This window comes from Balaenoptera borealis (assembly GCF_965194805.1).
Source record: "Balaenoptera borealis genome assembly, chromosome: 14".
NCBI classification, from domain to species: Eukaryota; Metazoa; Chordata; class Mammalia; order Artiodactyla; family Balaenopteridae; genus Balaenoptera; species Balaenoptera borealis.
Genome location: NC_138875.1, coordinates 71,071,751 through 71,097,580, shown reverse-complemented (window position 1 = coordinate 71,097,580; position 25,830 = coordinate 71,071,751). Strand labels below are relative to the sequence as shown.

At 52.6% G+C, this 25,830-nt stretch overlaps 2 protein-coding genes across 10 annotated transcripts in view; one reads left to right on the top strand and one right to left on the bottom strand.

The window, feature by feature from the left end:
• Positions 1 to 10,936, top strand: part of MORC2 (MORC family CW-type zinc finger 2) — a 64,047-nt gene extending 53,111 nt beyond the window's left edge. For both annotated transcript variants that reach the window (XM_082353079.1, XM_082353077.1), the window contains exons 27-28: positions 5,084 to 5,155; positions 10,644 to 10,936. In XM_082353079.1, coding sequence (XP_082209205.1) covers positions 5,084 to 5,152 — 69 coding nt within the window. In that variant the 3' untranslated portion in view covers positions 5,153 to 5,155; positions 10,644 to 10,936. The remainder of the gene's footprint in view (positions 1 to 5,083; positions 5,156 to 10,643) is intronic.
• The window catches only part of OSBP2 (oxysterol binding protein 2), a 162,895-nt gene continuing 137,834 nt past the window's right edge, over positions 770 to 25,830 (bottom strand). For 4 of the 8 annotated variants that reach the window (XM_082353069.1, XM_082353066.1, XM_082353070.1 and 1 more), the window contains 10 exons: positions 19,809 to 20,001; positions 19,142 to 19,259; positions 16,116 to 16,164; positions 15,721 to 15,867; positions 14,594 to 14,839; positions 12,085 to 12,205; positions 11,731 to 11,834; positions 11,563 to 11,658; positions 11,293 to 11,477; positions 770 to 2,820 (listed from right to left, as the gene is read on the bottom strand). In XM_082353069.1, coding sequence (XP_082209195.1) covers positions 2,271 to 2,820; positions 11,293 to 11,477; positions 11,563 to 11,658; positions 11,731 to 11,834; positions 12,085 to 12,205; positions 14,594 to 14,839; positions 15,721 to 15,867; positions 16,116 to 16,164; positions 19,142 to 19,259; positions 19,809 to 20,001 — 1,809 coding nt within the window. In that variant the 3' untranslated portion in view covers positions 770 to 2,270. The remainder of the gene's footprint in view (positions 2,821 to 11,292; positions 11,478 to 11,562; positions 11,659 to 11,730; positions 11,835 to 12,084; positions 12,206 to 14,593; positions 14,840 to 15,720; positions 15,868 to 16,115; positions 16,165 to 19,141; positions 19,260 to 19,808; positions 20,002 to 25,830) is intronic. The other 4 variants (XM_082353072.1, XM_082353073.1, XM_082353068.1 and 1 more) reach the window with 3 other exon arrangements.

The window sequence follows — 25,830 nt, the reverse complement described above, 5'->3', positions numbered from 1 at the left end:
GTATCAGTTTTTTGTATGTGGCTGGATTCTATTTGCTGTTGTCATATTTGGATATATGAAAATTCTATTCTTATATTCCATTCCCTCCCCTGGCAGATCCTCCACTGCCTCCTGGGTCAGGGCTATCCTGGGGTTGCCTCACCGCATGCCCTTCTCTCCAGTGAGGGCTGCCCCTCCAGCACCTCGGCAGGGACTCACCGGTGCCTGCCTCCCCACAGATGGGAAAGTTAAGGCCCTGGAAAGGAAGGAGTTGTACGGTACCAGCCTTGGATCCCACAGCACTGGGGTGTTGGGACAGGTGGCTAGAGCCTGGCTCTGATGCCCCTGTGGTGCCCTGCCCCACTCCATCCTGTCACCTGGAAGTGCTGGCAGTGGGAGGAGGACCCACTGGGCCAGACCAGCCACCCTTGTTCGGGTCCCGGGAGCTAGTGATCCAAGTTGCTTGAGGTCAGGTCATGGTCACTGAGCAACCCTAGACCTCACCAGGGCCAGTGTTCTCTGTGGAGAGTGGTGAGGGCCTTGGCCTGGCCCCAGGCCAAACTGTGACCCTCCAGTAGGTGCCACCTCAGCCCTCTGCAGCCTTCCTGGCCCAGACCCTGTCCCACCAGGTCTTCCATCCCTGGCCCTCCCCATCCAGACCAACCTCCCACTGCCTGCTTCTGGCGCTGAGCAGAACAGAGCCCCACACTCCTCCCCCATGCCACCTGTGGGCTGTCACCTGCTCTCCCGTGTCAGCCCCGCTCCTCCCAGTCACAGACAGACTCAGGGATGGGGCCGTGGAAAACTCCAAGATTTTTATTACTGGTCAGAAGGTGCTCACTCAGTTCTGAGAAAAAGAACATTGAACAGTTCTGCCGCAGGCCTCATGGGGCTGCCTGCCTGCCCACCCGCCCTCCAGTGGGCACCCTAAGGCATTTCACACGTTGGTGTTTTCACTTTTGTTTTTTTTTATAAAAACAAAACCAGTCCTGGAGTAGAAAGTAAAACTTTGTGATGAACTTTCAGGACCAAATTGAAGTGTGAAAGGTTGAGTAGGAGTTCTGAGGGGCTGGGACAGTGGCCACAGTGGCCCAGGCCCCCCCCACAGTTGGCAGAAGCCACTGGAAGGGAATCTGAGGAGAGGGCAGGGCACAGCTGACAGGAGGGCCAAACTCAGACAGGAGCACCCTGTCGTCATCATTTTCTCACTTCTACATACCATAAAAATTTAAGCAAAATAGCTATTTTATATATATTTATATATCATATATATATATATATATCAGGCAAATAAAGAGTTCAGGGGTGCTGAGATGGGGCACCCCAGAGACGGGACTCTGGGTTCTCTGGTGCCCAGGATACCAACCCAGGCTGAGCCGAGGGTTGGTTCTTATTGCTGATTTGGGGCCGGGTTCTGTGGCAGGAGCGCTGCAGGCCCGGCCTCTGTGGGGCTGGGGAGCAGCCCCAGCACGGCCAGGGCTAGGCAGGGGCTGTTGCCCTCAAATCCACATGGCGGCCCCTCAGTGCCCCCTTCCCCACCATGCGTGGGGCTCTAGCTCCAGAGACAACTGACTTGTGCTCTCCTGGGCCTGGCGGCCCTTGGTTCCCTTCTCTGGGGGGTCCTGGGCTCCTGGGGGGCGGGCAGCTCACATACAGACGGCCTTGCTGTTTGAGCTACAAAATGCTCCCGACTCAAAGGGGTCCGTCTGGCTTCCCAATGTCTTAAAAAGAAGGGGCTCTTGCCAGGACACTTCTGTGGCAAGAAAGCACACTTAGAAAGTTGTCCACCAAGTGCTGTACTAAAAATATTTACTAAATATCTTGGCTGGAAAGAAATGGAGATCATTTTTTTTCTAAAAAAGTCAAAAGCGGCTCCCTGGGAGGGGGCCAGTTCCTCCCTGGGGGGCTAGTGACTGGAGCAGCCCAGGGCCCGGGCCAGCCTGCCTGAGGTGTGGAAACTGGAGCTGGGGGTCCTGATGGGGCTCAAGTCCATGATGAAGGGTCATAGGAGACCCAGGGCACCTGGAGGCTGGAGAGAACCCGGGTCAGCACTTCCTCCTTCCAAGGTGGGAGCCCAAAAAAAGTGTTATTAAAAAACAGAAGAACGAAAAGGTGGGGAGGGCAGCTGAGTACTAAATTGAGTGCATTAAATAGAAGGTGGACCAGGCTGTGCAGCCGCCTGTATTTGCAGGAGGGGGGTGGCGCTCAGAAGATGTTGGGGCACATGTGCCAGTCCTGCTTCTCCTTGGCCTCCCAGTAGCCACCCTTGTACACGCAGGCCGTCTCCCCAGTCACCGGGTCCAGCCTCTTCTCAAACCACAGCGGCACGTACACTTCAGCCTCCTTCTCTGCTGGGTGGCACAGTGGGCAGGCGGGCGGGCAGCCTGCCTCCTCCCAGCGCCCCAGGAAACCACTCCCTGTCCCCTCTCCTGCTGGCCCTCCTCCTCGCCCCTGGGGTGCCCGCCTTCTCCAGCACCCCTCCCTGCCCCCAGGGAACCCCCTCTCTCCCCCTCAGCTTCTTCCAGTCCCCTCATCTCCTCCCAGTTCCTGGGAGACCCCCGTCCCCTCTCCCGCTGGCCTCGCTCCCGGGGGTCCCCCTCCCCACCGGCCTCACCTTCCTCTGCACCGCAGCCCCGCGAGCAGGCCTCCAGCCTCCGGCGCCGATTCACGCGCTGCTTCTCCTCCAGCCGCTGCTTCTCCGTGTTGGCCTCATCCCAGTGGCCCTTCTCCATCAGCCGCTGGTCGGGCCGCAAGCGGCTGTCGGTGGGTGCCACGCCCTCCTCGTGCTCGTTGAGGGTCAGGGCCAGCTCCGAGAAGTAGTACATGTTCTCTGCGTTGTCCCTGCGGGGCCCCATGGGGTGAGCTGCCGGGATGCACTCGGTCCCCCCTCTGCTTCCCCTCCTGCATGTCCACCCCATGAACCCCCCCAACCTGGCCTCGCGTCCACCTCGCCCTTTCCTCCCTGCACCTTGCAGGCTCCACCGACCTGCATCTGTTTTGCCACATTGTACTTCTCTGGGAACTTGCCCATCTTGTCCAATTTTTCATATATATCAGCCCCGAAGTGTTTCATAATGTCCTCATTATTATTCCTTTAATGTGTGTGACAGCAGTGTCCTCTTTCGCATCTGTAATGTTGGTGCTATGCACCTTCTCTCTACCCAGTCATGTCAGAGATTTGTCCGTTTTCTTCGTTGGTGGAAGATAAAACTTTGTTGATCCTATTTTAGGTTTTTCTGCTTTACTGATTTTGCTTGTATAGTCTTCCTTCTACTTTGTTGGGGTTTCTTTTGCTGCTCCTTTTCTAACTTCCTGGGATGGATGCTTAGCTCCGTATTTTCCCATGTCTCTTCTTCTCTAATATGTGCATTTCAAGGCTACACATTTCACTCCAACTACTGCTTTAGCTGCATTCTACCATTTTTGTTATGTATTATTTTCATTATAATGCAGTTATATTTTCTAATTTTCATTATACTTTCTTTGTCCTATGGATTAGTTGGCAGTACATTTCTTAAGTTTATGAATATATGGTAATTTTTCTAGTCATCTTTATTTCTAGCACACTTGCTTTGGAGTCAAACAGTATACTTCGTATAATTTCATCTCTTTGAAATTTGTTTTATGGCCCAGTATATGGTCACTTTTTGCAAACGTTCCACATGTAATCAAAGAAATTGCGTTTCCCACAGTTGTTGAGTGCAGTGTTCTACAGCTGTCCTGAAGGTTCTATTGTTCAAACTTGTCCTCCAGACTTTTTCTTCTGCTATCCATTACTAAAAGAAGTATGTTAAAATCTCCCACTTTGGTTGTAAACTAGTCCATTTCTCCTTATATTTTTATCAACTTTTGCTGTGTATATTTTGGGGCTGTTATTAGGTACAGGGTATATTCAAATTTAAAATCTTCCTGGCAAATTGAACCTTTATCATTTTGTCACTTTTTGGTCTTTTGTTTTAATGTCTGTTTTGATATTACTATAGCTGAAGGCAGCTTTTGTTTGGTTAGTATTTCTATGTATACATATCTTTTTCCATCCTTTTATTCCAATCTTTATTTTATTTAGATGTATTTTTTGTAAACCACATAAAGTTTGATTTTTAAAAATTTGTCTGAAAGCTTATGGGAACACTTAATGTAATTACTAATATGTTGGATTTAAATCTATCTTATTTCTTTTTTTTCTTTTTATACTGCTTTGATACTGTGAAAGTTTTGAATTAGTCATAATACTTGGTACGTTGGTCCTTACATGGCCTGCTTGTATTTTTTTTTTCAATTAATTAATTAATTAATTATTTCTGGCTGCATTGGGCCTTTGTTGCTACGCACGGGCTTTCCTTAGTTGCAGGGAGCAGGGGCTACTCTTCGTTGCCGTGCGTGGGCTTCTCATTGCGGTAGCTTCTCTTGTTGCGGAGCGCTGGCTCTAGGTGCGTGGGCTTCAGTAGTTGTGGCACACAGGTTTCAGTAATTGTGGCTCGCAGGCTCTAGAGCGCAGGCTCAGTAGTTGTGGTGCATGGGCTTAGTTGCTCCGCGGCATGTGGGATCTTCCTGGACCAGGGCTCGAACCCATGTCCCCTGCATTGGCAGGTGGATTCTTAACCACTGCGCCACGAAGGAAGCCCCGGCCTGCTTGTATTAATGCGACCTTGCCACCTAAACAAAAGGTAGAATCCTGACAAAATCTACATCTAACCATAGGGAAAACTCACCAATCCATCCTCCTCTCAGGTAGCCACTGGCAGGACTCCTGGGTTCATCAGTCCTTTGCTTTCCTTTTAATATAATTTTATTGCATCTTTAAGTAGTCTTAAGTGTGTGTGTATGTCTGTGTGTGTGTTCATATACATATATTTTAGATACTTGTTTTTAACTGTGTAAAAAGAATATCATGATGTATGTAATCTTCTGGGATTTGCTTTTTTTAAACTTAATATTATATTACTAAGATTTATCTGTATTGTATGTTGCTGTGGTTCATTTGTCTCAACTACTGTAAATATTGCCTTGTGTGAATATACTAGTTATTCATCCAATAAGTTTGAGTTGTTTCCAAGTTTTGCTTTGAGTAATCTTATTCATGTTTCCTGTTGTACGTTTATAGGAATTTCTCTTGAGTATACACCTAGAAGTGGGATTACTGGGCTGCAGAGTCTGTGATGTTCTTCTTTAGGAGGTAAGGCCACACTGCTTTCCAGCATGGTCGTACCAGCTCACATTCCCACCAGTGATGTATAAGGGATACTGTGGATCCATATCTTCTTCAACACTTGATATTACCAGACTGTTCATTTTTTCAAATCAAATGAAGGTAAAACTACATCTTATTGTGGTTCTGATTTGCATTTCCCTGATTACCAATGATGTTATCATTTTCATATGGTGATTGGCCATATATTTCTTCTTGTGTGAAATTCTTGTTCATGAATTGCACTTTCCCATTGGATTGTTTTTGCTTTATTTATTCATTAGAAGGTCTGTATGTATTCTTTTTGTTCCTATTTATTTATTTATCTATTTTTGGCTGCGTTGTGTCTTCGTTGCTGTGCACAGGCTTTATCTAGTTGCAGCGAGCAGGGGCTACTCTTCGTTGCAATTGCATGGGCTTCTCATTCTTCTCATTGTGGTGGCTTCTCCTGTTGCACAGCACGGGCTCTAGGCACCCGGGCTTCAGTAGTTGTGGCACGGGGGCTCAGTAGTTGTGGCGCACGGGCTTAGATGCTCTGCAGTATGTGGGATCTTCCCAGACCAGGGATTGAAGCCATGTCCCCTGCATTGGCAGGTGGATTCTTAACCACTGAGCCACGAGGGAAGCCCCAGCAAAATTTCTTTTAATGAACAGAAGCATTTTAATATAATTGAATACATCAGTGTTTTTGTCTTATTTAAGATATATTTCCTTAAGTTCTAGATGATACTCATCTATATTTTCTACTTAGGGTTTTTTTGGGTTTTTTTAATAGTATATGGATACAGAAAGACTAGAATTTATTTTTTATTTATTTATTTTTTAAAGGAACATTTATTTATTTATTTATTTTTTGGCTGCATTGGGTCTTTGTTGCTGCGTGTGGGCTTTCTCTAGTAGCAGCAAGTGGGGGCTACTCTTCGTTGCAGTGCACGGGCTTCTCATTGTGGTGGCTTCTCTGGTTGCAGAGCACGGGCTCTAGGCGCACGGGCTTCAGTAGTTGTGGCTTGTGGGCTGTAGAGCGCAGGCTCAGTAGTTGTGGCGCATGGGCTTAGTTGCTCTGCAGCATGTGGGATCTCCCCGGATCAAGGATTGAACCCCTGTCCCCTGCGTTAGCAAGTGGATTCTTAACCACTGCGCCACCAGGGAAGTCCCTCTACTTAGAGTTTAACTTAGTGTTTAACAGTAAGTCAAACTTAATACTTACTGTAAGACCTTTATTTGGAGTTGATTTTTGTTATAATGTAAGGGAAAGATTCACTTAATCTTTTTCTCTATGGGTAACCATTTTCCCCAGATCCTTTTAGTGGATGGTGCCATCTTTCCATGTGATATGATACGGCACCTTTGTTATATACCAAAGATATATACACATCCAGGGCATAGTTTCCAGGCTTACTATTCTATTTCACTATAGCTTCAAAATAAGTATCTAATAGGGCAAGTCCTCTTTTTTTTAGAAATATCCTGGCCCTTTATTCTTCAATATAAATTAAGAAATCATAATATCAAGTTCCATGAAAATCACTATTGGGATTTTGTTTGATTTACCGACTCTTTAGATCATGACATATTAATAGTACTTAGCCTTTCTACCCACGAACGTGGTATCTTTCTCCATTCATTTAGCTCTTCCTTGATATCTCAGCAAAGTTTTATAATTTTCTCTGTAGAGGTCTTACATATATGATAAGATTTATTACAAGGTCCTTGATATTCTCTGATATGATCATTGGTGTCTTCTCTTAAACTGTATTTTCTAGTTGTTTTCTTTTAGTGTATAGAAATGCAACTGACTTTTGCATATTAATCTTATATTGAGGCACCTAAGATGCCTTTTGTTCAGATCTGTTAATGTAACAAATTTATGGATTTTCTAGTACAGACTCATCCTTGTGTACCCAGGATAAACTCAACATGACTGAAGAATGTTATCTTTTTTATATACTGTTGGATTTTCTGATGTCTTGTTTTGGAATTGTGCTTATCCATGAGTGAAAGAGGGTAGAACTTTTACTTTCCTACTACTCTTTTAGCCTGGTTTGGTATCAGGTATCTTATACTGGCCTCACAGTATAAGAAAGGAAAGTATTTCTTTTTCTGTGGTCTGGAAGATTTTCTATAAAATTGGGATATATGTTTCTTGAAAACTTGGTAGAATTCACCTATAAAACTACCTGGGCTTTGTGTTTTCCCTGTGGAAATTTTTAAACTACTGCTTCAGTATCTTTAATTATAGGACTAGTCATGCTTTTTTTTTTTTCTTCTAGACTCAGTTCTTGTTTATATTTTTCTAAAAATTTGTCCTTCCAATCAGAATTTTAATAATCTCTTTATACTTTAAATATAATAAACATAATGAAAACATTAATAATATTTATTTCTATATTCTCTCTTGATCAGTCTTGCCAGTAGTTTTCTGTTTTTTTCCCTCAAAGACCAACTTCTGACTTTTTAAACTTTTTTTTTTTAATACATTTATTTATTTATTTTTGGCTGCGTTGGGTCTTCGTTGCTGTGCATGGGCTTTCTCTAGATGTGGTGAGTGGGGGCTACTCTTCATTGCAGTGCATGGGCTTCTCATTGCAGTGGCTTCTCTTGTTGCGGAGCACGGCCTCTAGGCGCACGGGCTTCAGTACTTGTGGCACGCGGGCCCAATAGTTGTGGCTCGCGGGCTCTAGAGCGCAGGCTCAGTAGTTGTGGTGCACGGGCTTAGTTGCTCCACGGCATGTGGGATCTTCCCGGACCAGGGCTTGAACCCGTGTCCCCTGCATTGGCAGGTGGATTCTTAACCACTGTGCCACTAGGGAAGTCCCTCTGCTTTTATTTATTTATTTATTTATTTATTTATTTTGTTTATTTATTTTTAATGTGATGATCCATTTATTTATTTATTTATGGCTGTGCTGGGTCTTCGTTTCTGTGCGAGGGCTTTCTCTAGTTACGGCAAGTGGGGGCCACTCTTCATCGCGGTGCGCGGGCCTCTCACTATCGCGGCCTCTCTTGTTGCGGAGCACAAGCTCCAGATGCGCGGGCTCAGCAATTGTGGCTCACAGGCTTAGTTGCTCCGTGGCATGTGGGATCTTCCCAGACCAAGGCTCGAACCCGTGTCCCCTGCATTGGCAGGCAGACTCTCAACCACTGCGCCACCAGGGAAGCCCTGCTTTTATTTTTAAGGTATATTTTCTTCTTTCTTTCAGTTTGTATGTTGCACTTTCTCTAATTTCTTAGAATGAAAAAGCTTTAATAAGCTTATATACCTATTTAAGGCAATACATTTCCTTTGAAACTTTGCCTTTGGTATATCCAGCCAGTTTTGATATCTTTTTCTTCTCATTCAGTTCTAGGCATTTTAAAATTTCCATTCTAATTTATTATTTTGTCCATGAACTATTTAGCAACTTAAATTTTTTTCCAAATATGTGGGGACTTTTTGACATCTTGTTCATAACTTCTAATTTGTCTTATCATAGGCTGTGGTCTGTGTGCTACCCTCTGTACATTTGTTGAGGCTTTCTTTAGGGTTTAGTACACGATTGATTTTTGCATAAATTCCACGTATACTTGAGAAAAAGCATGTTCTCTGTTGCAGCCATAAGTATATGTATATCCTGTGTTTTTTCGCTCTCCATCTTGCTGGGTTGCTTTTCCCCATTTGACTCTCAACAAGTGAGAAGGGTGTGTTGAAATCTCTCAGTCTTCCAGTGTGGTGATGGATTTATCCATTTCTCCCTTTACTTTCCATATGTGCTTTGTGTATTTTTGAGGCTCTTTCACTACATGCATAATGTTTGTATCATGCATACTGTTCATATCTTCCCGAAGAACTCAACATTTTATCATGTAGCAACTCTTCCATTCCTAATAATGCTTTTGTCTTAAAGTCTGTTTTTACCTTATATTAATATAGCTGTTATAGCTTTTTGGTTAGTATTTTCATGATATGTCTATCTTTTACTTTCAACCTTTGCCCATCTTTAGGCTTTGGATCTTTCTTAGAAGGTGCATGCATCTGGATTTTTAAAAATCCAGTCAGTTAGTATTGGGTTGGCCAAAAAGATCGTTCAGGTTTTTCCATAAATGGTAGGGAAAACCCGAACAAACTTTTGGGCCAACCCAATATTTTGCTTTTTTAACTAGTGAGTTTCATCTATTTATATTATTATGCCTGGACTTATTTCTACTGTGTTAACTTGCTGTTATTATTTGTCTTTTTAATATTTTTTACTGATTTAAAAATCTTCTGTTGGTCTCTACCTTCACATCCCTTGGTGTCCTCTGTCTCCCTAGACTCCACTGTGTTAACATCATCTACACTTTTAATTCTGGACTATTGTGGGAACATTTTCTGTTTTTCTTTGGTCTTAGTAATTATTTTAAAAATCCCTCCCGCACACAACCTTTTATTTCATATACCTACTGTAGCACCTTCTGGATTTTTTCCCTCCCCCTTTTAAACTACTGTTTTCATTGTGGGTTTTTGTGTGGCAAACCTTCTGAGGCTGTTCACCTGAGACCATTTTGTTTTTTTATCACAGCCTCATATTTGAATGATAGCTCAGCTGGACAGAAACTTTTAACTTCTAATTTCATTTTCTTCATTACTTTGAAATATTACTCCAAAAATCTGATGTCAATCTGATTCTTCATTCTCTACTGAAATCTTTTCTCTCTGGAAGCTATTAGAATTTTCTCCTTGGTGTCCTTAATTTTCAGTATATTGTGGTCTAGGCAGAAGTTTTTCTTTGTTTCTTGTCTCTGGAACTGCAGCAGGCCCTTTCAACCCAAGGTCTTTCATCTGTTTATTTTTATTTGGGGAAATTTATTTCCATCATTTCTTTAACTATTTCTCTCTCCTTTCTATTTTTTCTTTCCTTTCCTTTCCTTCTGGGATTCCAATTAAACATATTAATTTAGTAGCTACTCTAGGAATTACAATATGCATAGTTCACATAGTCAGAAATTAGTGTGCATCTTGACCCTCCTCTTGGGTAGCACAAGGGCCTTTGAAAAGTTTCCAGTTTTCTGACTTACCTGATTGTGCAGTTGCACTTAATATTTAGATTTTAAACCCCACGAGACATTATTGTTCTTATTTATTCACTGTTCACATAGGTTTTGTTCCTCATTTCACACATCTTGGTTCTTCTATCTGGGAGCTCTATCCTTAGTGCTGGTCTCCTGGTGGCAAAATGAGTGGCTTGAAAATGTCTATTTCAACTTTACTCTGTAAAGATGTTCTTGCTGGGTGTGTAATTAATTCTCACCTGGCAGTGAGTCTTTCTGCACGTGTAAGATTTCATTTGACTGTCTTCAGGCTCCCGTTATTGCTGATGAGGAGATGGCTGTCCGTCTGCCGTTCCTCAGAAAGTACATCTTTTTAAAAATCTGGCTGCTTAATATTTTCTCTGATCTAGATTCAACAGTTTCACTGTATAGATTTAGATGTGGAAAATCTCTGCTGTTTTCTCCTCAGATAAGACTCGTGAGATGGTCTCTTGCTTCTGGACTCTGACCAGAAGCCTGCTGGACCCTGCTCTCAAACTCAACGTGCCCTACGCGTCCTGACGCTGCACCCTCCCAGGCTCCGGGGAAGCCTGTGGGGCTGCTCCAGGGACTCACCCTGGGTCACCAGGTGGCCAGCCTTCTCTTTCTAGGTGTTTGGCTTTTCCAGGTTTTGTCTATCTGAAGATTTTGATTATTCCTTCTGACCTATATTCGGTCAATGGGTTCTCTCTATTAAACCTTCCCATGGAGTTCTCAATTTCAGTTACTTTATGTTTCCTTTGTAGAATTTCTGTTTCATTCTCTTTGGAATCAGTTGCGCCACTTTTTATAGTTTCCTGCACTTATTTTCATGTTTGGTTTTCATTCCTTGGACTATGGGGACTTGTCCTATCAATCAGCCTGTTTAAAGTCTCTGCATAGGACGTGCTGCCACCTGATGGTGTCACGCTTATTTACAGTCGGGTGTCTGGCTCCCCTCATGCGTGGCCTGAACCCTCCCGTGCCCGCCGCTTGCTTCCTGGCTGGCCGGGCGGGGACGCCTACTTGTCCACTGCCCACTCACCTCCTTGTCCCCTCCCTGGCTCCCTGCCTGCTCTTCCCCCCGCAGCCCCACTCACGGCAGCGGATACTTCTTCCACATCAGCTTGGCCGGTAGCGTCTGGTACACCGTTTTCTGTTTCCCGTCCAAGCTGGGGCTGCTGGGGTTGCTTTGCACGATCTTGGCGCACTCCATCTGTTCATCCCACGAGCCTGACAGCACGTAGTGCGCCTTGCCCTGGCTGTCACTCACCACTCCTGTCACCTGGGGACATTGGCAGGGCCAGCGTAGGCACACGCCCCTCTCTGGGGTTCCCCCCTGACAGGCTCCGAGAGGTGGCCTTGCTTACCTTCCGGGCCACCTCTTTGGAGAAATAGCTGTAGGGTAAGAACTTTAGCTGGCACCGGTCCTTTGTCTTGTGGTTGACAATCTCGACGTCCCCTGTCTGGTAAGGGAGGGGAGTGGTCAGCGGCCGATCCCTGGGCCACACGGCCCCTCCCCGAGGGCATCCCCTGACCTGGTCAATCCAGAGCTTGCCCACGATGATGTTATGCACAGTTGAGGTGCTTTTCCTCCACACGTAGTGATTCCCGCTGGCCTGGAATTCTAAGTGGATGGCACCTGGAGGCCAGATATAGGGTCAGAGGTCATGGCCTGCCATGCTGGGTCCCAGCCAGCCTGACCCACCGCCCAAGGTCCCAGGGTCCTGAGAACCAGAAGCAGTATTTGTGCAGACTGGGGATAGGGTACAGGTCAGGGGGACATCCAGGAAGTCTACGGGGGGACTAACGTCACCCCTGGAGGCACCAAGCTGGCTTCTGGGTTGGCAAACCCTCCCCCTCATCCAGAGTGTCCTTCTGCCCCCGCTCACCTAGCGGCATGATGGAGAGGTATTTCCCCCGGAACTTGCTGGAGATGGTGATCTCCTGCCAGAGGCTCCAGCCGTGTTTGGAGAACACATAGTGTGCGGCCGATGGCGGGTGGTGGCTCACCTGAGACCAGACCCACAGGCCGTGAGCGTCTGCTGGACGTGGCCCGGGCCTGCCCCCAACCGGCCGGGGGACAGCCTGCCCCGTGCCCAGTATGAACGGCTCTGTGGCCCTGGGAACCAGGACACATGGCAGGGCCTAGGCCCCCCAGGAAGGACAGTGCTCCAGTGGGAAAGCAAGGGCATGCCCGGGGGAGCAGCCTGGGTGGCGCTGGAGGGGGGCAGGGCCGGGGCGCCCCAACCACTGTGGGCCTGAGCTGGTGGCCGGGGCGTTTTCACGCCTGACTTGGGCTGTGGAATGAGGGTGATGACACTGTGACAGGCTGTGCTGAGGGTGAATAAAGTGAGGGCGTTAGGCTCTACCAGGGGCTTCAGGCCCACTTTCTAGTTAACCTGCCCATCGCTTGCAGAGGCTGCGTCTGCCGTGCTGTATTGCACTGAGGAGGCCCAGGATGGGAAGCCTCCCGGCCAGCCCGGCTCCAGAGCTGGAGTCCAGCTGGTGTCCTGTCCCAGCCCGGATGGCAGCGCAGCCTCCTCTGCCCACCCGGTGCCTCCACCCCGTCCTCTCCAGCACCCTCCAGCACTGGGCACCCTGACTACGGTTTCACCACCAGGACACTGCCATCTTTTCCTCATCTGTCCCTCCTCATTTCTGTGGCTCCTTTGGTCACAGGATTAGGGCAAAGCCTCTCCCAGCCTCCCGTCTCCCAGCCTCGCCCCGGAACTGCAGCAGTGGGCTCCAGCCTCCCTGCACCCCTCCGTGCAGACGGCCCAGAGCTCCTGACAGTCCCCATAGGAGGCACCCCCATCCTTCCTACGTCTCAGAAGCACCGGCCAAACTTGCCAGCAACTGGGTGATGAGTGAGCCGTCCCCAAGCCTGCCCGATGCCTGTGGCCAGGGCCCCCACTGAAGCCCACCCACCAGCAAATTCAGGGACGTGACCCCAGCGACCTGGCCCTGGAGCTCAGTGTCAGCACCACCTTCTCGGGAAGACGATCCAGTCGGTCCAGCTGCTCACACCAAATGCTCTGGAGTCGTGGCTGGCCCCATTTTCTCATGCTCTCCATCTAAATCCTTAGCAAATCCTGGCTGTTCTTTCTTCAGAACAGCATCCAGAATCTGCCCTTCCCCCACCCCGCCTCCAGCCTCCCCAGCCTCCCTGCTCCACCCTTATCCCTGCGCTGTACTCTCCCCACAGCAGCCGGTGAGGGGGGCGGTTCCTCATAAAACTGCCTCCTCTGCCCTCCTGTGACTCTTCCCACACAAAGAGCCTTCTGCCGCCTGCCCCCTTCTCTCTGACCTCGGCTCCTTCTCTCTCCCTCACTCTGTGTTGCCAAACTGCTCTCGGGCCTTCCTAAAAGAGCCAGAACCATCCACATCCACAGTACCTGCTCCCCACCCCCCTGCCCACGAGAACAGGCCACTTCCCAGCTGGCTGCACCCTCAACTCCTGAGGGTGTTACTTGATCAGCTATGTTCAACGAAGAAATGTACTCAGTAGTAGTTCAGGCCAGGAACCCTGGGTCATCCTTGCCGCCTTCCCCAGCCTCCCTACCCATATCCAAGGCAAACCCCTAGCTCTTCTTTTTAAAGGTGCCTGTGCTCAACCTCCTACCTCCCCTGGTCTGGCCTCCTACAGGCCCGCACAGCAGGCAGAGCAAGCCTTTGAAACCAGCCACCGGATTGCAAACTGTCTGCTTTCTGAGCTCAACCCCTGGGCCCACAGCAGCGGCTGGCGCATGGTAGACACTCAGTGGCAGCCCGACCCGAATCTATCCTGGGCGCCTTCATGTAGCCCCTGCCTGGGTCCTCCTGGCACCCAGTGAAGCACCAACAGAATTGGCCCCCTTCAGACAAGGATGCCAGAGCTGGGCTGAGGTGCCCGAGGGGCCCAGTTTTGGTTCCGCCCCTTGGGGACACCAGTACCTGCGGGGAAGGCCTGGAGAAGGGATGGAGAGGATGGAGGTGAGCTGAGCCCTGGCCCAGGACAGGTCCTGGGCTCCTCACACTCACGGCCTCCACCATCACTGACTGCGGCCCCGTGGGGCGCAGGCTGCTCCCTTTCAGCTCAGTGGTGACCCCATGCTCTAGCCCACCCGAATCCCTGATGGCGTCCAGCAAACACCCCTCCCCCACTGCTCCATGCCTTCTGGCCGAGAGAGGCGTCCTCCCCTCCCCCACCAGACCCGACTGTCCTCACCCAGCTCTCCTTCCACGCGGCCCACACTGTCCCCAGGAGGCCTGCTCCGTGGGGCGCCCCTGACCTGCCCCCGCCGCATGAGGCCCAGCTGCCTGACCGGACCTTGGCTTGATGGCCCCTTCGGTCAGAGGCCACGTCCCGTTTGTCTGGCTCTGACCCCCAGGCCTGGCTGAAGCGTGCGCGGGCCTCACCTGCTCGCAGAGGGAGCGCAGGCCCATGTCATCGAGACGGTCCAGCTCGAAGGTCTCGCCCAGCATGGGGTTGAAGGGCTTGGCGATGCGGTGCACGGTGGTGGAGTAGGAGGACACGGAGAAGGCCGCCACCAGGCACATCTGCTCCACGGAGCTGGTGCAGTGCACTGCCTTGTCCAGCAGGTGGTGGTACTCCAGGTCCTCCGTCAGCCGCTGGAGCATGGACAGGGGCTCGTTAAAGTTGACCTGCGGGCGGGGTGTCAGGTCGGGGGTCTGCACAGACCGTCCACCGCTCCGAGCACAGACCTGGGGTTGTCGGCACAGCAGCCTTGCTTTTCTCAGATGTTCAGGGACATCACTGCTCAGACCACCTTCACAGAGAGGCTCATCTGAGGACCTGTCTAAAGCCACAGCCCCACTCACTGGCCTGCCTCCCTACCCCTCCTGCCTCAGTTTTCTCCACAGCCCTCACCACGTTCTGACCCGCTGCATCTGGCAGAATTCTGTTACATTTACTGTCACTCTCCCCTCCTAGGATGTAAATGCCAGAGCAGTGAATCATAGGAATCAGTGAATGAGTGAATGAATGAATAGGTGAATGAATGGATGAAGTGGGTCTACCTCGTATTCTGAGCTATTATGCAAGTCTTCTGTCCTGGGTCACACAGTGAAACCAAGTCTGGCCTGGAGCCCCCAGCTCCCGCTCCATGGAGATGCCACTGTGGTCTGGCAGCACAAGGACGCCAGCCCTGCCCTTGGCCTGCTGGTGACCTCGCTGGGGTGGGGACCAGGGGCAGCCCAGCATGGAGGAGGAGGGTCCACCCAGCCCCATACACAGCCCAATGTTGCCACTCCCCATCCACCAGGGTGGGAGGCACTTTGAGGGCCCCCTGTCTGATCAATGCAGAGCCCCTTCCTGGCTCCTTACCTCCAAGCATGAGACCTCTGCCCTGGGGGAATTTCAGCAGTGCGGATGGAACACGATTCAATAACACGTTACATGCTCCTCAAGTTTCATTAAGAAAATGACACCCAGGGCTGCGTATACTTCCAAAGGCCATTACTTCCCGTCCCCGCACAAGAAAACAGCCCCCAGGGCCCCCCTGGCCGCCCTGCCCGGCCCCTACCGGCATGGGGATCTTGGAGAGCTCCCGGCCGATGCAGTTCTTCATGATGCTCCAAAGATTAAGGCTGTAGCTGGGCTTGTCGGGGATGCGGACACGCCTCTTGACTTTGGGGGGGCCCTGGGGCACAAGCGAGGTGCTGTCTAGCACCTACCAGAGAAGCAGAGTGCGCCCATCAGCAGAGGCCAGGTCGCCTCCTCTGCCCCCAGGCCTCGCCCTCGCTTCTGGCCCAGGGCGGTCTGAGGACCAGGCCCGCACTGGGACATTGCTGGCGGGAGGGGAAGGCTCTGCCTGAGCTCAGATGAAGGCACCAGGCACAGGGCCCGCCCCTGGGGGGCCCGAGTTCAAAGTGCTGGCCTCCCCACTTCACCCCCCCTTCGGGGTCCCACCTCACTCACATTGTCTGAGGTCCATTCCACGGAGCCTGTAGTCCCACTCTCAGCTTTTCTGCAGGAAACACAAAAGGGAAGGCAAGTTATTTACAAATCCTGAGGCCTCCTGGGGACCCGGCCCCCCTTCTATCCAGTCCCCTCAGTGAGGTCCGAGGGGCAGCCTGCATCTCCAATGGGAGTGTCTCTAGTTCAGGACTCAGGTGGGGCTGAGGGACCTGGGGCAGCAGTTTGGAGGGGCTCCCACCCACTGGTGCCCTGTGGCAGCAGCCGCCCAGCCAAGTTCTCACCAGGGGTCCCTGCACACAGGCCCCTCCTGGGGACTGGCTGACCAGGACCTAGAGAAGCCAAGGGGTGGGCACCTCTGGGAGAGCCCCCGGGAGCCCCGTGGGTCCCCTCTGGCATGGACAGACCCCACTGTGTCCTCACTATGCTGGTCTGATTCCCGCATTCGACTTGGATTCAGGAAGGGAAGGAAGTGGGTCGGATGGATCTCTGTGCCCAGGAATACTTGTGGTGAGATGGTGGCCAGAGCAGCAGGGGGCACTCTGGCTGAGGGGCCCAGGCTCTGAGGGAGCTCCCAGGAGGGGTGACCTAGGCCAGCCCTGTCAGGGGACGGGCACTAGGCAGTTAGGGCCTCGGATGGGAAGAACCCACCCAGGTCCCTGGGGAGAGGGGGAAAGCACTGCAGACACGGCGGCACCCGGCAGAGGATCTGCCCACTGCCCAGTGCAGCTGCAGCACGAGCTGGGGGGCTGCGTGAGCACTGGGGGCTGTGCCAGGAGCCAGGGGAGCCGAGGAAGAGTACTGAGCACAGGGTCACCTGCTTGCTGGTCGGGTGGGAGCAGAGGGGCCTGGGCTGTTGCTGAGGTATGGAAGGAGGCCAGGGCGGGGCATGCAGGAGGCAAGCCCAGGCCCTGGGGGCTCCAGGTATAATAGGGGAGTGGACTGGGAGCCAGAGGGAACCTGAGCAGGACCCCCCTGGCCTCACAGCCCAAAGGGTGACACTACCAGGCGATAATGGAATTTCAGAACAGCTAAGCTGTGCTAATTTTGAGAGCAGTATAAGCGATTTTTAAATATTATTGGGAAATGCAGCGTTCATAGCAGCACTATTTACAATAGCCAAGACATGGAAGCAACCTAAATGTCCACTGACAGGAATGGATAAAGAAGATGTGGTACATATATACAATGGAATATTACTCAGCCATGAAAAAGAATGAAATATTGCCATTTGTAGCAACATGGATGGACCTAGAGATTATCATACTAAGTGAAGTAAGTCAGACAGAGAAAGACAAGTATCATATGATATCACTTATATGTGGAATCTAAAACATGACACAAATGAACTTGTTTATGAAACAGACTCACAGACACAGGAGACAAACTTATGGTTATGAAAGGGGGAAGAGGGATAAATTAGCAGTTTTGGATTAGCAGATAGAAACTACTATATATAAAACAGATAAACAACAAGGTCCTACTGTATAGCACAGGGAACTATATTCAATATCCTGTAGTAAACCATAATGGAAAAGAATATATGTATTGGGTTGGCCAAAAAGATGTTACAGAAAAACCTGAACGAACCTTTTGGCCAACCCAGTAACTTCAATTAAAAAATTTTTTAGAATATTATTGGGGGGACTTCCCTGGTGGCGCAGTGGTTAAGAATCCGCCTGCGAGTGCAGGGGACATGGGTTCGATCCCTAGTCTGGGAAGATCCCACATGCCGCGGAGCAGCTAAGCCCGTGCGCCACAACTACTGAGCCTGTGCTCTAGAGCCTGCAAGCGACAACTACTGAGCCCGCGTGCCACAACTACTGAAGCCCACACGCCTAGAGCCCGTGTTCCGCAACGAGAAGCCACCGCTATGAGAAGCCTGTGCTCCACAACAAAGAGTAGCCCCTGCTCGACGCAACGCAGCCAAAAATGATGATGATAATAAATAAATAAAATAAATATATGTATAAAAAATATGATTGGGAAATGGAAATATACCACTGATAGGACCAGAAACTCCCTGAGGGGTAAGAGGAATCCAAACCATGCCTTCTCCCTGGGAGAAACCAGGACAGGGAAGTGGTGAAACACGCTGGTCCACAGAGGCAAAAAAGGAGCAGCCACAGGTTTTCACCGGCCTCCTCCCGGCCGGGCTGGGCTTCAGGGGGGTCAGGGAAGGCAGCATGGGGTGGGCAGGCAACAGCACATATGTAAGAGTGAGGCCGCTGGGAAGTCTGCAGTTCCTGAGGGCGAGCAGTGGAGCACGTGGTCCTGACACACCTGTGGTGAGGGTGTCAGTGGGCAGCACGGGCTGCGGTCAGTTCTTTCTCCTGTGGGGCTCGTTGGCCACTTCTGTGTCCCCGAACGCTGCCATACCCACCAACCCTTCTAGGGTCAGGACCTAAGGCAACCTGACGAGAATAGCAACCCTGGTGAGGACTGAACCCCGAATCATATTAAAATCTGTGCTCAAGCCCCGCATGCTCCCCTGACCACAGCCCTGCCTCCCACCCAGCTCACGCGCTTCCCTCCGCACGTGTCCTGCCAGCTCGGTCCACAAGCACAGGCGCTTCCCGAGGGTCCCAGGGAGTGTGGCAACGTGGCTTTCAGTGCTAGTAACTGTCTCATTTACTATTAATGTGTATTTAGAAAGATCCTGAAAGAGCAAGCTCTTATGAAAAATGAAACAAAGGCTTTGAAATAGAAAATAAAAGAGGCTTTCTGTGTCTCCAGTCTGCTCTGGAATGCTGACACAGTGGGTGGAGTGACTGGGACCTTGTGCGGCTCTGGGGCAGGAACTGGATGCAGCCAATACCCTGTTGTCCATTTAAAATGAAATCCCAATACAAACTCTATTTGGGTATTTTTGATTTAAGGAAGAACAGAACCAATCTAAGCAAAAATACCATCTGGAGCAAGACTTAAAGAAAACCCCAAGTGCGAAGAACAGGTGGAGCACGAGAACAGGCCGGCGCGGCTGAGCCGGGAGAGGTTCCTTCCAGGTGGCCGCCCAGCCCCGGGCCCACCTGTCCTCCTTGGGCTCAGTGATCACTGTGATGAAGGACGTGGAGTCTTCCATGGCGTCGAAGTACTCGGTATCTTCATCTTCTTCACTGTCCTCGCCTTTGGTGGTTAAGAGGCTTCCTAGAGACACACAGAGCCACTGCCTCAGTTTGTGACTTCAACAGTCGTGCCTGCCCAGGGAGGTCTAGAGCCCTCGGCCCCTCCCCACCTCTGTCACCTGGCTGTGGTGCCTGCGTTCCCTTTCCTGGAACGCACTTTCACCCTCTTGCTCAGAGCCTCCCTCCTTCCGGAAGCTTTCCTTGATCTCTAAACATGCTGGTCAGTCTCTCTGTGGCCCAGCCTCCCTTTCTGATGGACCCCCTTCCCAGGGCACCCGTGACCCTGAGCCCCAGGTTAGGTGGGCAGCCACCTGGCACCCAGGCAGCCCTGCCACAGAGGGGACAGTTGGGCTCACTGAGCTCTTCTCTGGAGATTGGGAAGCTAGACATGGGGAGACTGTGCCCACTGTGAGGGCGTGGGGGATACAGAGGCACACAGGCACGTCGGCCAAGCGGGCCCAGACGTAGGCGCGTTGAGGGGTACGTGTCCTGGGGGGGGCTGTGTAAGCCGAGCCAGCTGACAGAGGGGACACTGAGGGTGGACCGGATGGATGGACAGACGCCCGCTCACCCTCGCTGAAGCTCTTGGTGGGGTTGGCGGCCCGGCCGGGGGCGCTGCGGAAAGCGCGCTCGAGGCTGTTGTGCTGCTTGGCCAGCTGCTCGATGGTCTCCTCCAGATGGACGCGCTGCTCCTGCTCATACTGCAGAGCCCGCTGCCATTTCCGGCTGTGCGTCTCCGCTAGTTCCAGGAAGTCCCTGCAGGCCTGCGAGGGGGCGTGGCCTGTGAGCCAGGCAGGGCAGAGAGGAAGGCCCGGGGGTGCCGTGGCCCCTCCCCCTCCCTTTGCAGGTGGGTCAGAAACACCTTTGCTGCCCCCTGTGGCTTCCGTGGAGTCATGGGGACCCCGGCTTTCTCAGAACCAGCCTGGCATCTGCCCTGGTCAGTGCCCCACAGTCAAGATGCCATTTGAGAGCACTAAACCCGGTGTTGCTGGTCATGCTGCCTCGCCAGTATCAGCTGGGGTGCTGGGTGTTCCTGGTGGCAGGGGCCCCAGCTCTCAGCTGCTGCATCCTCACTGTGGGCTGGGCCTAGGTTTGTCAAAACCCCTGTCCCCACTGGAACCAACACAGCAGCTCAGGCCAGACCCTGGCTTTGGCACAGAAGCAAGGCAAGCCACCTTTCTGCTACACCGCCTGGCTCAGAGCTAAAGGGTCTTGTCTGACAGAGGAACTGGGACTCGAACTTTCTACCAAGTTACCTCAAAGTCTGTATCACATAAACTCTGCTTTTAAGGTTCCCCCTTCAAACTTGTGGCCTACTATGACATCCAGATTCTTTTCAGCTTCCCAGGTCCATAGGTGGTTCCAGCACACTCTTAGGAAACAGGATGGTTGTTCTGCCCCTGTCATCACAGTAGAGAAGAGGGTCTGGGCCTCAGCTGTCCCTGGAGGGCACCGCTGGACTTGCCCTTTCTGGACTCCTCTAACGTGGTCGGAAGGGACATGGTTCCCGGCCCAACCTGCGTCAGTGATCTCAGGCCGCCACTCCCCACCAGCCCCTTCCCACCGGCCACTGGGCTCCACGCACATCACATGAGGTCTGACACTGAGGGTTACAGACTTGATTCCTGCAGGGAGAGAGACACGGTGCCCCTCCTGTGTGACAGGGACCGTACAGCACTACCTGAAGGGCTGTTGGGAAGAGCCAGGGAGGTGACGCGGAGCTCGGGGCCAAGGGGCACTCAATGGACACCCCCTTCATCACGGCTGGCGCCCGAGCACATGCCTTCACCCTGCCTGGGCTCGGCTGGCTCTCCCGCCCCATAGGGAGCCAAGCCCCAGTGGCGGCCTGGCTGCTGGAAAGGGCCCCAGCCTGGGGCTCCAGAAGGCTGGCCACTCATCTGGCCCCGCACGTCACTCCTTAACAAGCCCTCCCTGGGCACCTTCCTTCCGTCATCCCATCTCACCTCACCCCCAGCACCATGCAGAGTGGGCAGGGCAGGGGCTCCCCCACCCCACCTTTCTGAAGACGTGGAAACGAAGGCCCAAGGCAACCAGCAAAGTGTAGTGGAAAAGGTCACATGATCAGGACTGGGAAGGCCCAGTTCCCGCATGGGTCACTCAGCCCCACTGAGCCCATGTCCTGTCCATGAGCCACAATGGTAAAGCCCCACAGACCCTGCATTCGCAGCACACCCCACCCCCCGGTCTCAGCTCACCCAGCAAAATCCTTGAGGTGGGAGGAGAGGGATCGTCCCTATTTGACAGATGAGGAAACTGAGGCTCAGTTCCCAGCAGCTCCCCAGCAAGGCTCTGGGGAGGGGGCACTTCAAGGGCCTCCTGCCCTCCCTGGCAGGTCTGATCCCTGCCCAGCCACATGCCACTGTAACCCGCTTCTCCAGAAGGGGCAGGGATTTGTGCTGACAGGTGTCCTGGCACAGGTTAGGGGGAGGGAGACTTTAGTGGGGAAGGAAAGAAATCTCCTTATGCACTTAGCAGGCTCTGGAGGTAAGAGAGCTGCATCCAGGGCTGTTGCAGGTCTGGGGCTATTCTGGGTCTATAAGGCTCGCCCACTGGTGTAGAGCTGCAGTCACTGACTACCATGCAATTGGGGGACCCCCAAGCTGGGCTCGTGAGTGGCCTGTGTCCACTTCATCCTTGCTTCCCCTGACCCTAAGCTCGGCCCCACTGCCCAGTCAGCTTAGTCTGGGCTCCAGCCACCCGTTTGCTGACCAAGGAAGGAGTCCTAACTGCAGGGGCGCCATCACTCTGCCACTGCCCCGGCAGCTCTCAGACCACCAAGCCAGGTGTGCGGTGCTGTCAGAAACGCACCCCAGAGGCCTGGCTCTGGCAGGGGTGCCCTTGTCTCCCTGGGCAGCGCCGGGCCCACCGCTAAGCCCCCTGCTGGATCCTCCTGTCCCCCTGAGACTGAGGCCCAGGGAGGAGGGGCTGCCCAGGTCAACAATGGGCGAACAGGACAGGACCCCAGGCCACACGAGGCACGGTCCCCTTGCCTGGCTGTCTTGGGGAGAAGGTGCAGGGGCCCGGGCTGTGTCATGCACGGAGCCTTGTTAGAGGTGAGACACACGATGGGTGCTTCATGTTTTCTGGTTCTTAGGGTCTGTGGATGCCCTTCCCGGTGGCAGGTTGCCTGCCCCATCAGACTAGCTTGGCAGCTGCACAAGGGCCTCTGGACTCTGCCCTCGCCTTTCCTTAGCGCTGCTTCGTCGTACCTGTCGCTGTCACTCCCCGCCAACCCTCTACAGCTCCTGCAATCATCTCTCTGAGTTTTAACACGGACACTTTCCTTTCATATAATTCACAGCATTTAAAACAACGCTTATTGGACTTCCCTGTTGGCACAGTGGTTAAGAATCCGCCTGCCAATGCAGGGGACACAGGTTCAATCCCTGGTCTGGGAAGATCTCACATTCTGTGGAACAACTAAACCCGTGAGCCACAACTACTGAGCCTGCGCTCTACAGCCCATGAGCCGCAACTACTGAAGCCCACGCACCTAGAGCCCATGCTCTGCAACAAGAGAAGCCACCGCAATGAGAAGCCCGCGCACCGCAATAAGAAGCCCGCGCTCCGCAATGAAGAGTAGTCCCCGCTCGCCGCAACTAGAGAAAGCCCGCACGCAGCAACAAAGACCAATGCAGCCAAAGATAAATAAATCAGTTTATAAAAATAAAAATAAAACAAGGCTTATAAAAGAGCCACAAATAACAGTATAAAATAGCCAAATGTCATGGTAAATAATTCCTACAAACTCATGTCAGAGAGCTCTACATGGCCTCTGACCTTCCTAGCAGCAAAAGCAAAGAAGGAAAGATAACCAACAAGTTTATAGTTCCCTGTATAGCACAGGGAACTATATACTCAGTATCTTGTAACAACCTATAAGGAAAAAGAATCTGAAGAATAAATAAATAACTGAATCACTTTGCTGTACACCTGAAACTAACACAACGTTGTAAATCAACTTCAATAAAAAATAAAATTAAATTTAAAAAAGAAAAGAGGGAAAGATGATCGTGCTGCAGAGATGAATTAGGTTCCCTTCCTCCTGCCCTTGATGTTCGTGAAGCTCTCAATACTATAGGAATGATATGGAAGGGAAAACAGAGTGTCGGTTTCATTTTCTGAGACAGCCAACAGCCTCTCACAGACCTGGTCCCAGACCCTCTCCACACTCAGCTCCTGGGGCCCCGTCCTGCCCCACGCGCTCCCTCCTGTGTGACCACGTGCCTTCCTCCCCTTCTCCGGCCCCACCTCCCTCAGAGCCCCCACCCGCTGTGGGTCAGGGCTGTCGGTGCGGGGAGGGGTGGCGCACTCTCACAAGCACTGAGGTGGCCGTTTTAACAGCGTGACCGAGGAAGACATAGAGGCTCAGGGAAACCAAGGGACTTGCTCAAGGCCACAGGCCATGCGTGTAGGACCAGGGTCCAAGTCTCCCAGGGCGTGGAACCAGCGCTGTCGCTGTTTATTTTGTCAAGCTGGATCCTTACCCCCATCCGGATGCCCCTTGAGGCAATGTGGGGTCCCAGGGCCTTCCTGGAGTGGGGTTGGGCTCCTGAAGATGCTCGCTAACAAGGATGTCGGGGAATAACCCTGTTCAGGCAACAGGACCCAGCCCTGCCTGGTCCCTGCAGCGGAGGCTGCTGCCCACACAGCCAGGGCTGCCGGCTGAGAACCGGGGTGCCCTCCACCTTGCTGCCCCTGCAGGACAGGCTGATGTGGAGCAGCAGAGGGACAGGAAGTCAGATCCCCAGGACAGCGGGGGCCTCATGGGGGCCACATGCAGCTGGGCTGGGCGATGAAGATCAGAGCATGTCAGGGTTGCCTGAAGAGGGGGGCACGGTGGAGGCTGCTGTACCCCAATATCGAGGGGCTCATGTGGCTGGACCAGGGCCTTTTCCACTGACTCCGGGGTGCGGGGGTCATCTGCAGCTGATGAGCTGCCCTGGTCACCCTGCGGGCTGTGGAGAGCCCGCCTGCCCCCTCTGCCCTGAGGTGCCTACCTGGTGTCCATCCCCAACTGCGCCGGTTTCCTCTGATGCTGCTGACCTTCTCCAGGCCCCATCCCAGCCAGCCGCGAACGGAGGCAGGTGCTGGTCTGGCCCCGCCGCCCTGGAATGCTGAGCTGGGCTGTGCGCCGTGTGCTCGCTAAGCTGGATTAGGCCTGGGGCCCGGCGATGGGCGGGCGGCTGGGGGTGGCTCCCAGGGCCCCAGGAAGGGCCTGGCTGACCCTGGCCCTGAACACGGTCACACTTCCCCTGAGGCCCCGCCACAACTCTCAGAGCTCACGCGCTGCCCTGACCAGGAGCAGAGCCACAGGCCACCCCAAAGCCCCCGACTCACACACACCGGGCCAGCATCCAGGCCCCTCACGGCATCGCCTCGCTGCCTACTCTGGGGCAGGCCCATAACTTCCTGGACCTCAGTGTTCTCGTGAACAGAGGGCTGAACCCCAGGACCCCTGCAGAGTCCCTGATTCTGTGACCCACTGGGGAGATCGTCCTCTGGACGGGAACTGGGTTCCAGTCTCCCAGGCCTGCCCCTTCCTCCCACCCCCACGGCCGTCGAGAGGGTCCCTGAGATGAAGAGGTGCAGGGTCCTGTGGGCAATGCGATTCTACCTCTGTGGGGAGGGACATGCCCAAAGCAAAGTGAGAACCAAAAGCCCAGAAAGGAAATGGCGGCACCTCCCCCATGCCCCTGCACGGAGGCACCCACCGGGGACTCTCCCTTCCCAGAAGCCGGGCCCGTGAAGGGGGTTGTGAGGGCTGCCTGCCCGGGGAAGCGTGTCGGGGCCCAAGGGGAGTGGCTACCGGTCACTCCGACAGGTGTTGCGCAGGACAGATGCAGAGTGTCTGAGCCGGAAACCTTGCCCAGCTGTGCCCAGGAGGAAGAAGGACGAACACTAATCGCTTTTGCTGTTCCTAATCCTAATCCCGACCACAACCTCGCTGCTCCTCAAATGCAGGCGGGCGAGCAGGGCATGTGGGCAGTGGCCTGGGTCTCATGCCCGCCCTGTGTATGGCCCGAGGAGCCTCTCAAGCTCTAAGAGGGTCTGCAGAGCCGGGACCCCGCTCAGGCCCAGCCTTCAGTGGCCACGTGGAAACCATCAGTCTCCTGCACGGTCACTGCCGTCCTAGCTGGGCCATGAGGAGGGTGCCGGAGAGTCGCTGGATGTCGGGTGGGCGGCCCTTGGAGCCACAGAGGAGGTGGGGACAAGGGCCAAATGCCTGGTGGTACCAGGCTGGGCGGGTGCCCTGGGCGGACAGGGCCAGCTCGGTGACTGTCCCCAGCTGTCGGCACACAGCAGGTTCCCCCGGTCACCCTGCTCGCAGGGAGGAAGGGAGAAAGGGCCACGTTTCCACCTGCAGCCAGCCAGGACCTGCCCTGTGGCTGACAGCCGCGTGACTGGCCTGCCGTGGCTCTCAGGCGCAGGGCTCCCAGGTCAGTGGGTGGCCAGGGCCGAGACTGCCCCACCATCTACCCCACCACATCGATCCTCACACGGCCAGTGTCACTATGGACCCGCCTCTCAATGGTCTGTAGTAATAATAAAGGTGGCGAACAGGAGAAAAA